At 39.7% G+C, this 16686-nt stretch overlaps 1 protein-coding gene across 4 annotated transcripts in view; it reads right to left on the bottom strand.

Annotated features, from left to right (window-relative positions):
• Window positions 1-2946: 2946 nt before the first annotated feature.
• The window catches only part of LAMP2 (lysosomal associated membrane protein 2), a 28874-nt gene continuing 15134 nt past the window's right edge, over window positions 2947-16686 (bottom strand). Inside the window, exons 7-10 of one of the 4 annotated variants that reach the window (XR_012647334.1) lie at window positions 16270-16336; window positions 14105-14272; window positions 8203-8559; window positions 4829-4967 (exon numbers count right to left, since the gene is read on the bottom strand). Coding sequence is in view for 3 of the 4 variants with exons in the window: in XM_075007959.1 (XP_074864060.1) it covers window positions 4825-4967; window positions 14105-14272; window positions 16270-16336 (378 nt within the window). In the remaining variant the exon portion in view is untranslated. Of the gene's footprint in view, window positions 4968-6289; window positions 8560-10479; window positions 12759-14104; window positions 14273-16269; window positions 16337-16686 lie in introns of those variants that run through there. The other 3 variants (XM_075007959.1, XM_075007958.1, XM_075007960.1) reach the window with 3 other exon arrangements.

The raw sequence follows: 16686 nt of genomic DNA on the forward strand, positions 1-16686 counted from the left end.
GTGAAATTTCAGCACTCTGCCTCATAAAAGTTACTGACACCTGGTTTAGATCAACCTCACAGAAGTTGAAATTGAAATGTTTCATTGTGCTCACAGCCCCTGATGTAGCATCCTAGGAGTGGGAGGCTGTGGTGCCTGTTTACCTGAGGTTACTAAGGAGTACAAGACTGTCAAGGCTGCTGCTACCTTAGGACTCAGGGGGCATGCTGGGTTATGCAGTGCAAGCCTTATTATGAAAGTGGGGGCTGGCTATAGCTCTTTTTAAAAGGAAGTTCTACCCTCTATGAAATGGGCCTGTGGGAGTTTGAGAGTTTTTTTTTTTTTAATCTGACTCCTGCAAATTCAGATTGTGCTCTGACCATGCAGCAGGGTCTCTTTTCTGTAGGTGGAAGAGTGCTGAATGGGCATTTCCTAGGATACTTTACTACTGCTCTTGAAGCCCCCTGCAAAGCATTTTGCAAGCCAGCACTACTGTACAGGCTATGACATCAAGAGTCCTGTAGTGCTGTTCCTAAATTGGTCAGGAGAGTCACCTCAACAGCAGTTAAGTGCTTCCTCTTCTCCAGCCCCTGAACCAAAGCTCAGAGACTGGCCATCTAGGCTTCTTACTTGGCTACAACCAGGCCCTGTACATTTATTATACATATTTGCTCATTATGATTTCATCACATCAGCAACTGGACCTTGATTAGGGTCCACATGGGGTTCTGGGACCATTTAATCTCACTTTGTGGCCATGGTACCCACCAGCAGAACAGAGCAGGACCTTTGCTACAGCTATAGGAGCAACCCTAGGACATGTTTGCACACTAACCAATTTTCTAAAGTGAATGGGATGAACATGGGAGCACTCAGCCCCTTGTGACAGGTCCAGACTTCACCAACTTCAGAGGTAGCTCTAGCAGCCTTAACTCCAGTTACTGAGCATTATAATTCTGTTCTGACCCCTCTGTCTTTTCCCAGGACAAATCTTTTGTGGGAAGGTTGTAGGATTCAAATATCATGGGACCCAAAAAAAGTCACAAGCAGCTGTAATTACATTAGGGTTGCAGGAAAAAGACTAACCATGCTCAGCTATTAGCTTGGAGCAAGTTTTTGGACCCTAGGTGTTTAAACACTTAAATCCACATTCAGACATCTAAAATGTGAACCTTCCCCCCCCTACTCCCACAATGTCAGCTGTATTTATGGGTGCTCAGTACCTCTGAAAAAGAACCACCCCATCCCACCATAGCTCTATAGAGTTACTTCGCTTTAGAACTTAACTATGGAAAAAAAGGGGGAGGGGTAAACTGCCACCTTCTAAATAGTTTGCAGAATCACTCTAATCACTTACCTTTAGTGAGGCATCTGTTGATAGTTAGATCATCCGGGACAGCTGACAGGGTTGAACTAAAAACTTTTCTAGGCAAGAGTAGTACAAACATTTCCTCCATCCACTGCAGAAGATTAAGCTGTCCTCAGTGTACAGCCCAGATTTCCATAAGTAATACTTAGCAAGCAGAATTTGCAATTTGTGGGGATGGAAACACTTTTCATAGTTGCTGCTGGTTGTGTTGGTAAGCTGAAGAGACTGAATGTGGAACCATAGAGAGCCCTCTCCCTCCAAGTGCAAAGCCATGCTGCTTAGTGTCACAGGAGTTGAAGGACTCACAGGTGTGACAGGCCAAGGCCATAAAAAACAGAACAGCCACAGACATCTCTGGTCAGCCATAATTGGAGGCAACTACCCCCCCACCACCTATTAATGATAACAGCATGCTAGGCTTTGCCTTGATTAAGGTTAACTCTCCCTCCTCTTATCTGTGGTCAGCCACAGGGTACAGCTCACACAAGCAATAGCAGCACCAATGCCACCTCAGTGAAAGTTGCCTGGGGTGAAGGAGGGCAACAGATGGTTGAGTTTGTACAGCCACTGAAGCCACACCAGCTCCTTCAATAAAGCTTTAAAAGCTACATCGTCTCTACCAAAGCTATTAACGCTCAACAAAACTAGACAAAACATCAAAGTTAACTTTAATATATACACACACTCTTCATCAGCAGATTTGTACAGTCTTTAACACACCCAAAGAACCAGGCTTCCACCACTCTTCATCTTACAGTAATTTTAAAGTGCTTGTTTGATTTTGACTTCTAATAGCACTTTGTTAGGAAATTGTCACCCACCTGGATTAAAAGGATGCTAGGCATGAAGCTCAGATCTGGAGCCTGATGAACAGGACAGCAGGAATAGAACCACCTCATGACATGGTGGATGCAACATGGTTGAAGGGCATGTGTGTGCTTTGTGCAAAGTAGCCCATTTAGTGCTTTCCTGCTTATGGAAAGCACTGCAAGAGTCACATTGGGACACAAACTAACCCCAGTAGGTTGGGGTTTTAAGTCCCCAGCATGAAAGGCTCATCTGTGCAGTGTTCTATTGTTTATTCTGTGGAAGGTACAATCACAGCTTTGCTTTAGTCCTCCGGTCAGAACAAGACCAAAGCAGTTTTTGTGATCCGAGTGAACAGTGTCTCTTTAAAATGAGCACCACCTTTGTAGAATTTTCCCTCCCCAACATTACTCAACTGTAAATCTGTTTGATTACCTCACATGAGCAACCCTCCCCTGTGCTTTTACTTAACTTTGGCTAAGGCAGCTATGCTTCTAGAGAAAGCCAAATTCAGTGCGAATTGGTACATGCTCTGCTTTACATTCAGCACCTCACAGGCTGTATCCTCCTAGGTAGTATCAACAGAACTGGGACATCACAGCTTACTGCTGGGCTTTTCCCTTTTTATTACACTAGGCTTGTCTGCACAGACCACTCCTTTTGTACCTAACAATTATAAATAAAAATGGAAGACCACTTCTCATCTGATTTGACTTCATTAGCCCCCAGCTACCCGCATTTCCAAGATCCAGTCTGTAAAACTAAAGGCACAAAGTGTAATTTCACACCTCTCTCTCTCTGTGTGTGTGTGTGTGTGTGTGTGTGTGTGTGTGTGTGTGTGTGTGTGTGTGTGTGTGTGTGTGTGTGTGTGTGTGTGTGTGTGTGTGTGTGTGTGTGTGTGTGTGTGTGTGTGTGTGTGTGTGGGGGGGGGGGGAAGTGCTCCCCAAGGAGTCTGCTCCTGCAGTGGCTCAGAAAACATCCTAAAAAATCTGTGCTGCAGGAGAGTGCTGAACATATTCCCCCCACTGTTTACTGCCAGCCATGCAAAGAGAGGGTGGGTAAGATGCCAGCACACCTGCTCATCCCAAAACCTTGCATAAGAACACTAATAGTAGCACTTATTTCTTCAGGTCTGCAAAGAGTTCCAAGGCAGAACCTGCCCCATATACTCATTCAGGATGGCAGAATTTAACCAAAAATAACCTTGCTTCTATCCTGCTCCAGCCAAAATATGGAACACATTGAAGGCCCGCATATAACATTAATAGGACAGGGAATTTAACTGGATCCTTCATACCATCCCCTCCTTTGGTGGGATCACTTTTTTTTTTGCTATGGTTTTCTGTACACTCCAACAATCAGCATTTTGCATTGGACTACTGTGGAAAACAGTATGAGCACACCTCTGAAGTTTTAAAGTTAGGCCAGTTCCTTCAATAGGAAGGAAAGCAGAGATCCAGGTTCTCTTTCCCCTACCCAAGCAGAATGAAAGCTTGGAACTAGCAAATTCAAATATCCCCCATTAGTCCAAATACAGACAAAGTCAGACAGCAGAAGAACCTTTTGGTTAGCATACAGAAAATGCTTAAAACTGCCCTATTTGGATAACAGCAGCACAGAATACTACAGGTTGAACCTCTCTAATCCATAATGCTCTCATCCAGCAACATTGGTAATCCAGCATGATTTTAGTTAGCTGGTCAACCACTCATCATGGGTGTGGCCAAGTTTCCCCATCATCCCATAAAATTTATTTATAGCCACCACACTTTCCTCTCAGGATTTTGTGCTGTTACTCAGAAAATATTTAGGGGTAAATTACAGCTAAGAGCCCACTAAGCAGCGGAAGTGTTGATAACATGCTAGACAACACACACTCCAACCTGCCCTGAAGTCCAGCAAATTCTCTCATCTGGCACTAGTCCAGGCCCAAGGTTACTGGATGTGAGCAGTTCAATCTGCAGTAGCAGACATCCTTAAAGGCTTTGTCTATTAATTTCAGGTTCTTCTGTTCTTGGGTAAGTTGTTATCCTATGACTTACCTACTCCATCCACGCTTTAAACCCAAAAAAAGGTCATCCTTTCTTCATTGATAGTCATTACTAAGAAATAGAAACCTCTGGGTGATGTATTGGAGGATAGAGGACTACCTTTGGATGCAACAGGAAAAAGCAGCTACATGGAAGAACAGAAAAGGCAGCAGTGGTAAGTTTGCTTCTAACTGATGAGGAAAGATTCTGTATTTCTTTTTAACAGCATGTACAATTCCTCACTGCACAGCATTTCAAACCTCAAGCAGGTTTTTTAGTTTAACTTCAGCATTATTTGAAATAAACTGAGTTGCTGCATACAAAATAAGAACTTGCTCACCAGCTGTGATATTATGCAAGAGATTGAGATTAAAAATGCTGCATGTAAAATGGCATTCCTATCAGAGGCCTTTCTTGTCAAACAATCACACTGGCCTAGGGACAGATGTTGGTCCTCATCTTAAGTACTTCCTGGAGCAGTTTTACTTTACTCCAAGGCTTAGAGTAGCTTTAAGTGTGGCTGCATTTGTTCTCACAATCATATGCACAAATACACTGTTTTTTTTAATGTCTAGTTGAAGAAAACTATAAACTAATAATTCTGTTAAGGAAAAAAGCAGCAGAGGCAGCATGAAAAGATTATACAGACTGATAGCCAGTACGACTTTTCCTTCGTCCAATGACATAAGAGATAAAGACAAGAATGATAAGGAAGCCGAGTGCCACACCCACTGCGATGGGGATAAGAAAGTTCAGGTCAGAGTCTGCAAAGCATTCTTCAGCTGTAGAAGAGAAAAAAAAGTGAGGGAGAAGCAGCATTAGAAACCAAACCAGCAGGGAGCACAGACACTTGCTTTTTTTTTTTTTTTAAACCCCATAGAGTATATTTTAAAATAATCTGCCATGTCCCCTTAAGTCTAATAGGTACAAAACACCCAGAACAGGAAACATGCTTTGCACTCCTGTGGAGCAAAACCTGAGTTAGTCTAAATATTCATCCATCCATCACAGGTTAGCATAATTCCAGATACACACACACTCCAGCAGCGATCCATACTCAGATCCATCAATTGATGGATGGGTGGGTGTCTAGTAAGGACCTGCCATTTGACCATATATCGCTCTGCAGTTGATCCCTGTATTCTACATTCATTAAGAGTAAGTTGATGGTAGAGTTTGTGTGTGGGGGTTTAACAGGATCCTTCATACCAACCTCTTCTTTGGTGGGATTGCTCTTTTTTGCAATGGTTTTCTGTAAGCTCCTCCTTTACAATCAACATTTTGCATTGACTACTGTGGAAAACAGTGTACAAGCACACCTCTGTGGAGTTTTAAAGTTAAGCCAGTTCCTTCAATAAGGAAAGCTGAGAGATCCAGGTTCTCTTTCCCTTGCCTAAGCAGAATGAAAGCTTGGAACCAGTGAATCCAAATATCCATCATTAGTCAGAGAGCAGAACCACCTTTTGGTTAGCATACAGAAAATGCTTAGCACTGCCCTAGTTGGATAGTAGCAGCACAGGCTACTACAGGTTGGACCCCTTGCACCCCAGCTATACAATTCATACACCTGGAGTTGCATACCTTAGATCGCCTTTCTGTGGTAGTACAGATACACGCCATTGCTCTTCATTTCTCTTTTGGAGAACTGAGGTAGTAACCAGGTTGCCTATGGCTAGAAGGTGCATTTGCAGTGTTCAAAGAAAAGGTTACATTTGGCTCCTTACATGGATCTTATAGGGTAAAAATATCTTTTCAGATCTTCAAATCTGAATGTTGAAAGTGAGTGCTACTCTCTCCAGCCTTGTTGTTCTTCCACTAACAGCAGACACAACCCAGTACAAAGTATTAAATTTTGTTATTACATCATAGCTGATCACGAACATATTGATTTCGGTGACTTAGGTGGATTAATCCCTCCACCCCGCTCCACCCCCCAGCACAGACTTTATTTCTCATTCTTTTAGACACCACCGTGCATTCTCAGAATTGGATGGGAAAGGAGGAAATAAGGATATATGTAAAGCCAGCAATGGCCACATGACCTTAAAGAAAAATCAAAACCTCAAAATATAATCAGGGCAACTGAAAACAGTGAAAGACACTCCACAGGCAGATACAGCTTTATTTTTGATGCATTCAGTACAAAGGAGGTATCACTTTCAGAGAAGAATTAGGTAGCTCTTATTGAAATCAACATAATTGTAAAAATCATTTGCTGTAATGCCAAAAAGTGGTTTTGCAGTTTTGAGTACGTATTTTTGATTCCTCTCTGGTACAAATGCCAAATTCAGAGTCAGTATGGTGTTTTCTGAGCACAGGATTCAGACCCAGCTCCAATACCAGTTATAAGCCTTAGGCAAGTTTAACAGCTCTCACTTTCCCAATTTGAAAATAGGGAGAAATACTTACCTCATTGGACTACTGCAAGGAAGAAGTGGTTTGACATTGATTTTACAAACAAACCTCTACAGCAGCACAAATATCCAATGACCCAAGTTAGTCTGTTACTGGGTGACCACTAAGCAATAGGTAGTATGAGTTAAAGACTTTTATAAACATGCATATCTAGTTCATCCCAATTCAGGTGGTATGATTTTGCAGCAAGGAACTTTGTTAAAGCTTTGGGAGACTCCTGAAGAATTGATTTTGCTCATTATCTTTTAGTAGGTGTGACCTGGACAGCTGTAGCCCACTAAGAAGGTACAAGCTACTTCTCTGAGCACTCCCCAGTAATTTGAATATAACTGACATAGCTTTTATTTAAAGCAGTGATTTTCAACCCATGGCCTGTGGGCCTCTTGCAGCTGAGTCAGCACACCACTACAACCCATGTGACCTCCTCAGGGCTACATGGCATATTGTGGACCACAAAGCAGAGAGCTGACAGATTAAGAATTCCTAGTTTGGAAGAGCTACTGTAATAAATTTAGCTCAGATTAGTAACCTGGTAAACTAACTGCCTCTTACACACTTGAACAGAGGCTGTGCTTATATGAATTTTGCGTTTTCCTCCCTTCTAACCAAAATACAAAGTAAATTCTAGCCCTTGTAGTAGTGCTCATTCCCACTCAGAGGCTGCAGCTGTACAGTTCAGGTGGGGGGGGGGGGGGGGGGAGAAGAGATGACAACAATGGACAAACACAGGGAAGGACAATTTATGGTGTGAGATCTTTAAAAAGATTGATTACAACTCCTTTCAGGCTGCAGAGTAATATTTACAGTTTTACTATGACCACTTTGAATCATTTTTGAATAGTAAGATGACTTGAATACTAAGTCAATATTAAAATTAGCTAATTTAATACTGATAAAGGTGCATTTTTTTTTTTTTAAAGTTTGCATTAGCAAGGCAGGGTGAGAATATTAAAGCAATTTTTAGCATTGCCTTAATTCTGTTAGAGAGGTCCCCTTCAGATCAAAGAAAAAACTGCTGTGGAACCTAACCTTTCAACACTTAGTGTGGCGACCAAGTTTAAGTTGAAATATGGCTAACTGATTTTACTGCTTATGTTCACAAGAAGTCTGTTGTTCCAGAGACAGAAAGGGGAAATATTTTCAGAAGGGTTTAAAAGCTACACAGACTGGCCATGTGAATTCACATTAAGGCTGTGGAGTTAGGTTCCAGTCCAACCCCTCTTCCCTTTCCTCTTGATTACCAGCTTGACACAGATAGCCATGAGCTCCATTAATTAGTAGCTCAAGATAGCCTTAGTATTTGTCTGTATATCAGCTGTTAAATATGAATCAAAGCACATAACTTGCATGTTATGCTTGCATACTCAAAGTTGCAGAAATCAGTTTTAACCGTTCCAGAAGAGGCATTCACACAACAGCTTTAATATTGACAAACTGCATATAAGGCACAACCAGTAGTAATGAAAGTAAGTTGCAACATATGATTATATATGTTAATACTTGATGACAACTACAGCTACCTCAATACTGAAGCCATTCACAGCAATTGGGAACAGAACTTCATTCACATCTAACCACTCTGTAGATACAGATCACAATTACCGAAGTGGTATTTTTGGCAGCATTGCATCCACATCCGGAAGATGGAAACCAACTTTAGTCTGATAGACCAGACTAAAAATCACTCAAGATTGTCAGGTTCAGATGTTGTGCTAATTAAAAACTGTTTCTTAAATGTCACTTTCAAAAAAAGGATTGTCAAATGGTTCAGATGTAAGGAGAGATGTTTGTTCTATTAAACACAACTTTCTTGGAGTTAAAACTGTTGATACCCTGCATTAAGGCGTTTCTTGTGGCCTATAAAATAAGCCATAAGTACTAGAGCAACTAATCCTCCCAAAGCTGCTCCCACTACTATGGGCACAATGAAGTTGTCCACATCTGGGCTGCAGTCTTCAGCTAGATAGGAAAAAAGGGAAGTTTGAAAAGAAATCTGGTTCAACAGAAATATTAAACACGGCAATGTCTCTATAACAGCTTACATAGCTTCACATCCAGTATTAGAGCTCTCCTTCAGCCAAACTTTGTTTATAAGTAAATTCCAGTGCTGCCCCTCCCCGTTTTAAAAGGGGTTAAGATGAAATTTCTGGAATCTATTTTGTGTATTATGAACAGACATGTTATTCCACCCCCCTTCCCCAGTTTTGGGCTTTTTGCCCTTAGTCTTTTTTCCACTGCAAGTCCTATCCGGGTAGGCCTTGCACAGTTAAACGCAAAGAAAGCAGCGAGGCAAAAAATTTAGCTTTGCATCTGAGCATAGTTCAGCTGAAGATATGAACACCCTACTTTTCTTTAATTTTTTTTTTTTTTTTTTTTAAATATTAAGAGTAAAATGCTTTGGAACAAAAGCCATGTTCTACAAGTTTTAGCACTGCAAGATGAGCAAGTTCACTACAAAATGCAAATCTAGTATTTTGCAGTTTTACCACACTGCTGTCATCCTGAAAGATATGTTCCGGACAATCTTTAGGAAATTAGGTGTGTAAGCCTAAAACCCTCAGCCTAACTTTCTAGGCAGTTTTGAAAGAGTTGTGTAAAGGTTCACTGAGCTCAGACTGTCTACATGCAATGTCAGCATATGTATCAATCTAAACTGCTTTTGATGTTAAACATATCTTTGAGTCTAATGAAGCCTGGAAAGAGATTATTTTACTCTGAGCTCAGGCCAAGGGTCAAAAGGAAAGGATTTTATTTTACTCATCACCCTCCCTAATCAGATTATCACCAGTACAACTGAATACCTGATGTTTAGTGCTTCTGCCAAAGCAAGCTAGCATAGGTTGGCAAGTGAAAGTTTTAATATTTACTCTTGAAGCAGGAGACATGCTACAGCATCATTTGTGCTTAGTGCATTGACTCTGTAATAAAGATAAGATCATGGCTCTACAGTGCAGAGTAGATCTACATACCCAGCATTTTCACATGCATTAGATGTAGTTTGTTTTTGTCAAAAAGCACTTACGAAGGCTTAGGACAAGAAGCACAAGTGATGATTTCTGAATCAAAAGCAATAGAGAAAGCACATTTACATCAAGGACTGTATTTTAGCAATGAAAAGATAGGAGAAGAGTCTTCTATTCAGAAGGAGTTATATGCCTGCTCTATGCAGTTCTAAAGAACAAACTTGTTCAATAGGGTTCATGCATCCACCTGGAGTGTACACAGGGCAACTGCTAGGCACCTTTTTGCTCTCTGTAAATTACACGTTTCTTATTAGAGTCTGAACTACCAGAATCTGCTCCAGAAAGCATTCTTGAAGCTTTCCAGGAAAAAACTTATCCCTTCTAAACAGAACCTCAGCAGAACTCGGAGCCTCATATACAGGAAGAGCCTAGATCAAGCAAAATTTTCAGAACAGCAGTCATCAACTTCTCTACTTCTGCTTAATAAAGTTATCCACAGGTAAATTTAGGTTTGATAAAGGGAAGTCTGAACTATTTCCTGCTTTAAGTTATAAAACTAATACTTTTACTGATTTACATGTGCTAGTGAAATTAGTTTTATTTTTAAGTGCACTTGGCTAAGAGGGGTATTACACAGTTCACTAAAAGAGGATAGCCAAGTGATTTAACAATAGTAGTTTTAGGAAAATTACAGCCTATAAGCACACAATCCTTGCCAGTGTTCTACAGAAAAACGTAGTGAGAATTAAGCAACAGGAAGACAGATGACTAGGACCAATTTCCTTACAATTCCAAAAATTAGGTTGGAGAATCTGATCAGAGACCTCAGTCATTTTTAGTCAAGAGGAAGTCTGTTTTTCTTAAGTGATTAGTACAATTCAAGAAATCATTGCTTTAATTAAAAAAGTTACCAAGGTTCCTTAAGAAATAGAAGAATCTTTATTGTTTAAGCAAATATGTAGATTGAACTGACAAGCAAGTCCCTATGAAGAAATACAATACACAAAACTAGTGGTTTAAACATTTTAAGCCAACATGAAACTTAGATGTTTACATGAGCTAGTTACCCGGTCACCAGGTCTAGTATTTTCCATCAGAGCCAACTCCTTGGATAAATTCAGTGCTTTTCCCTAAATTAACATTTTCTATACCTTCAAAGAGAAGGCGAGGGTTTAGAGTGATTCAGGAATAGTTTGCCCAGGGAAACCCTGGAAGAGCCAAGACATTAGAAGGACAACTAACAGTTGTGATAAATGCTGCCTCAAAAGTGTACATAACTGGCACATGTAAACAGTCACTGGAGTTTTACAAAGACTAAGAAATATTGCAGTTAGAGGTATTTTATACAATGTGTTTTTGGAGAAATTCTCAAATTAAGATAGACACTAGATCCTGCCATTTACATTTGATTGTCATTAATTTTTTGAATCATACTAAGGTCTGAGTTCTGCTTGCAACAAGGACTGATTGGATAACTCTTACCAATCCTACAATTTAGCCAGTGTCTTTAATGCATTAGTCACTATGAAACCTCACTATTACTGGAGCACCAAATTAGTACTACTGATTGTTTTTAGAAGCACAAGCAAGTCACAGGCAGCTCTGTATAACCCTAATAAGCAATTACCATGACAAGTCAATTTTAAGAAACTTGGATCTAACTTTCCCCATGAAACTCAGCTTGCCCTATGTTCATTAATATGACCAATCCATGTCTATAATATAAAACCTCAATCCTTTTAGGAAAGGCCACCTTTTTGTGCAGAGCACTATGAATTACAGCACACTTAGATCAGAAAAAACCTTAAGGATATACTGTGAGGGCTAGTCTCTAAATAGCTGCAGGTTAAGGAACAGTCCAATTGCATTACAACTTTGTTTTAAATGGAAAACCTGCTCTAAACAGCAAAGAGAAAGTTGCACTGGGTCAGCCTCAGACTTGTTTTACTTTTGCATTCTTCACAGCATTACTAACTCCTACACACAAATGCACATTTTTACATCTTTGCACAGCACACAATTAAGCACAAAATACATAATTCAGCAGATGAGATGCCATCATAACAGTTACAATGCAAATGTAGTTAGTAAAGAACCATTTAATATGGAGATTTTTAAGAACAGTTAAGTTGACAACTGATTTTGAATCATTAAACTGACAGCTTCTTTTATAGACAAAGGAAGTGACAAGACAGACTCTGTCCAAGGTATAAGTTGTGCCCTTGAAGTTCTAGAAATACTTAAGATTCTTATTCCCTTTTTTTTAATTGCGCCAACAAGAGTGCTGCATTACCTTAGTATATTTTGGCCTTAGTTTTGTCCTTAAGGAATGCCAGGATAATATGTATCAGGAAATGGGTTCCTGGTCACTTGTGCACTGTGGTTTTCTACAGCATTTAGAAGTTGGCCTTTAACCATAAGATAAGGCAATGGAAATTTAAGTGAACCCATTCATTTAGATATGTAAGCTATAGGAACGGCTACTGAAGCCACCAAAATAATTCCAAAGAGCTGCAGTAGCTGATTTTAAAAGGGTTACTTCTGTCACTTGCTTGCAGGGGGTGGAAATAAATTGCATGGTATTTAGTGCTAGGAGCTAAAAAAATACTAGGCACTCTGAAATCCCTGACAAAATATTCCAGGTTTAATATATAGTTAAAGGCAGCCAGGTTACCCTGCAACAGTGACAGTAACTAAGGAATGCAAGTGAGACAAGTTTAACGCAGCTTTACAAGTTGTCCAAGGTCTTAGTGCCCTAGTTTAGGCTGTTTCCTGCTTCACTTCCTAATAGGTACATGATACTCAAGTAATATCTTTAATAGTTTGTCAAACAAGGCTGTTGACCACTTTGAGTGCCTTATAAAACTGTTTTTCTTACATCAGGAAATAGTTATATTCCCAGTGTTGTAACTGAAAAAAAAAAGCAGCACCCCCAGTCTCCCACCCTAAATAGTGATGCAAAGGTTTGCTTTTACTTGAAGTGGTTTGTTTTGCATTTGGGAACTTGCACTTGCTTCATTTAAAAGTGAAACTGCAAGAGTAGTCACATTCAGATTTACAAGGTTTGGTATCCAGCATAGGTTTTTCTTCTGCCAATTATGTAAGCAATCACTATAATGATTATCAAGCCCGCAAGAGCAGCACCAACTATAATTGGTATTAGAATGGTGTCATCATCCAGCGAACACTCCTGGGCTGTAGATGAGAAAAAAAAGGGTTTTGACAAGGAATAAGTGAGACAGCATGCTATGGTACCTCTGAGAGCAAAAAAGGTTTTCCTTAACATGAAGGCTCAAAGTTACCAGCAAATGTTTACCATTTCTGTATAGTTTAATGAGAAACCTGTAGAGATTCATGAGTCATTTCACTATGTACTAATTCAGTTAGATCTCTGCATTTTTGGTCACTACAGTAGCTTATTTACTAAAGTACAAAGTTTAAGAGGCATTAGAGAAGGCACTGTAGGTAATTAGATTCCATGTCAGCTAATACAAATTTGTGTTCAATGAATGAACAATTTCAGTATTAATTCTACTGGAAATTTAAAAGTAAAGCTAGAGGGGGGGGGGAAAAAAAAAAAAAAAAAAAAAAGGAGGTCAGGCTAATGCAAGTCAGGTTAAAGAATGAACATGGATGTTTTAAATGACAAATGCCCTGAGGTTCCAGTGTTGAAAAGCCAACTAAAAGTAGCACTAAGCAAGCATGTGGATGAAGTGGGGCACCAATAGCAGTTCAGAACTCATTTTAGTAGGTGTTCAAGAATATCAACTGTACTGAGGTCTTTTCAGTACACTTTAAAAAGGCATGCTTTCAGCTCCCATACTACGTTCTTGCAGCCTACAGACTGATCTAAACTAAAAGTGAGCTGTACGTAATACTGTAACATACTCAGTTCAAGTACTGTGTACAGAATTATACAGACATGCATTTAGCTTTCCACAAATGAGAAAAAAACTTTAGTATAAATATCTTCAGAATTAATGACAAGACAGATTAGGTCTTTTCATACCCTGGCCAATGTAAGGTTGTACTTGACAGTAAGAGCTTGTACTAGTTTATTTTAGAAGATCCCTATCACCTGAGTCATCCTTTCCACCTCCAGTCTGATGAGAAAAAGCTTGGATTATATTCAGCAGAATGCTTTCCCAAGCTTCACCCCATTATTTCTATCACATTCTGTATAGTCTCCCTCACTCCCAGCATTTGCAGGTTTGCTAAGTTAATAGTAGTATGGCACTTCCCCCTCCTTCCCACTAACAATGCCTTTATACAAAAGGGTCCTTTGCCAGTTTGTGGGTTCTTTAAGAAAAAAATCCTTTATCCTAGGTAAATCATTAAAGACAAGGTGTTCATATCCAACAGGAGAAAAGGTTGGGGCCATTTCCCAAATGGCAGTTTTAGAGGAGCATTTTAGTCTATGTAAAAATAAAGCACCAGGCAATGGATAGTTATGCTTGTTTCTATTAAGCTTTCAACCATGCCTGTGTTATAGGCCTTGTTGGAACATTCTACAAATCTACTTGATTTTGTTTTTTCCTTACCTTTAGAATATTTGTTGTCTTTCACTCTGAATGGCTGAATCCTTAGATCAAAAGTATGTATTTGAAGTTCTTCAGTCACCACAACAGTCTGCTCTTTTCGGCACATGTAGGAACTGCCTAAGAAGGTGTCCCAGGCGCTGAGGTTCTTGTTTCCAGCAATTAAAGGTTCTTAAATAAAGAAGATAGTCTAATATGGACACTTGTGGATGAATTTTCTATGGACTAAAAATATTTATTGTTCAAAAGGTATGCTAACAAAATCATAAGCCTATTCAGCTGAAGGCTACTGAACCCATTTCTCAGCACTGTTTTCTAGTGTGACCACAAGAATTCAACTTCAGTACACAAGAGGATGGATAATTAGAGCTGTTACATTTTCAGAAGAGCTAAATCACTTATCTACTCCTATATGAACTGCGAGGGCACAAACTGCTTTCATGGATATATTTTTCAGCTTGACATCTTGTTAATTATGGAGATTACCAACAATATATTAGCAGTAGGCCAGCATGATTCAATTTCTCTCCCCCTACACTAAGCATTTCAAAATAAAAAAAACCAAACTGATTCTGGAAGTGGTGAGAAGTCTCAGTTATAAGAGTTTGAAGGAAAGATGCATTGTTCTTCTATATGGAAGAAAGTTGTGTGACCTTACATGTTTAAGACAAATGTTGGTGTAGAACAGTGGCTCAAGTATATTTCATGGGACTTTCCTTCATGTCTGTAGTCCTTTATGGCCACCCAGACCCATGTGTGTAAGTACGATCCTGTAGTACAGAGTGCACCTAGCTCTGAAGGAAAATGCTGTGCTAGCAGCAGTGCAGAAATATGGGTGGCAGTGGGGAAAAATGGCATTTTGTTAATATCACTTCACAACATACTTATTAGCCCCCTTGCCACCCTTACTGTGCTATTACTTTCTTGCCCTGAGGTTGACATCTGCAGGCCCCACTACCCAGAAGGCATCTTCCAAAAGTGGATTTAAAAACCCATTTTTAATTTAAAAATTGTTTTTAAATGATAATTTAGTTTTTAAAATCCAGTTACTATTGAATCTGATCACATGCTACACATGTACTTAGTTTCATAAAAATGAATTAATGGCTCTATTCTGACCAGCCAACCTACCAGCTCTTGCTTCTGAAAGCTTTGGGCTTTCAATTTCTGTTTCTCAGCAGACTAAAAAAGTAACATGTGCCAAGATAAGTGGGATAGGACTGTTTTTGTTCTGTCCTTATGTGGTGGTGGACCTTGGTCAAGCACTGCAGAGGAGTTACTTGAGGAAAAAAGTAAGGAAAAGAGAAGCAGCATAGAAAGGAACAGTGGAATGGACTGGAAAGAAAAGGGAAGACATTCCATACACACACTGCTCCCTATATTCCCCCCATGCTTGCCACAGGAAAATTGTCATGGCTTTTGGACACAAGACTCCTTTGCCCCCATCTGGGAACATTTTGAAGAAGTTCATTTCCTGGGCCAAGAAAGGAAAGCATGTCAAGTGCAAGCAGTGCAAGGAGATGATGCAGGGCCTAGTTGCAAGAATAGATCATCATAAGGACAAGTGTTTACTGGGAGAAAAATGATGTGGCTGAAGATATGCCTATGGCTGAGTAGATCAACTAACTGGTTAGTAATTTAAATAATTCACTTGGTATTGATCAGTCAATCATTCTTCAAGGCTCTGTGCATCTTTTAGTACAAGTAAATACCAAGCTGTTTCCCAGGTGGGATGTTGCTAGAAAAGAGGTGTAGTTTAGCTAATCCTTATTGCTTGTTCAATTAGTTAACTAGGTTTAGAATGTATTACCCAACTATACAACAGAGAAAGTCAACAACAGAAGTCTAGGAGTTGCCACTATCATTTTTTATTTCCCAATACATGTCCCTTATTTTGGGGGCATCATTGGTGAGGCCATAAATCTAGTCTGTTTTACTTTGGCATAATTCATCTTTTCCCCAAGGGAACCCTATTCTACACTTGTTCTCTCAAAAAACTGATGTAAAAGAAGTGAAAGCAATAGAGCTTACTCCAAAATCAAAGTACACTAAGCACAGCCAGTCTTAGCTTTTTTGATAATTTGATTTAAGTCATCCACCCTCTTTCTTTCCCTACTGATTTCCCCTCTTCCCTTCCCTCCCAGATACTAAGATAAAGAGCAGCTTACCAGCGCGGATCAGGGTGACATTCACTTCTTTCAGATAGAATCTCTGTGTGTTTGCACTTGTATTCTTCTGTTTAAGAGAAAAAAACCCTGTGATGTTAAAACTGAAGGTTTTATCCCATACACATGAATACATATATATTTGGAAGATCACATCTGCAGTATGTATGTGTGAAAATGCACCTAGTGACAAAGGCTGTACACAAATACAGTCCGTTTAACTGGGAGTATAATTGTGTACTGAGCAAGTTACTGGAACCAGATGTTTCTAAAAGCACAATCCACATTTTGCTAGTAGGCAACCTTGGGCAATCAACTGAGAGACTAGTTGCTTCACCTAAAGAATAAGATACAAGCCACCCCTACAACCCTGTTAGGAACAAAGATGCTTTTAAGATCAGGCACTAGAAGCAAGGTGTT

This window comes from Carettochelys insculpta, chromosome 13, assembly GCF_033958435.1.
Source record: "Carettochelys insculpta isolate YL-2023 chromosome 13, ASM3395843v1, whole genome shotgun sequence".
NCBI lineage: Eukaryota > Metazoa > Chordata > Testudines > Carettochelyidae > Carettochelys > Carettochelys insculpta.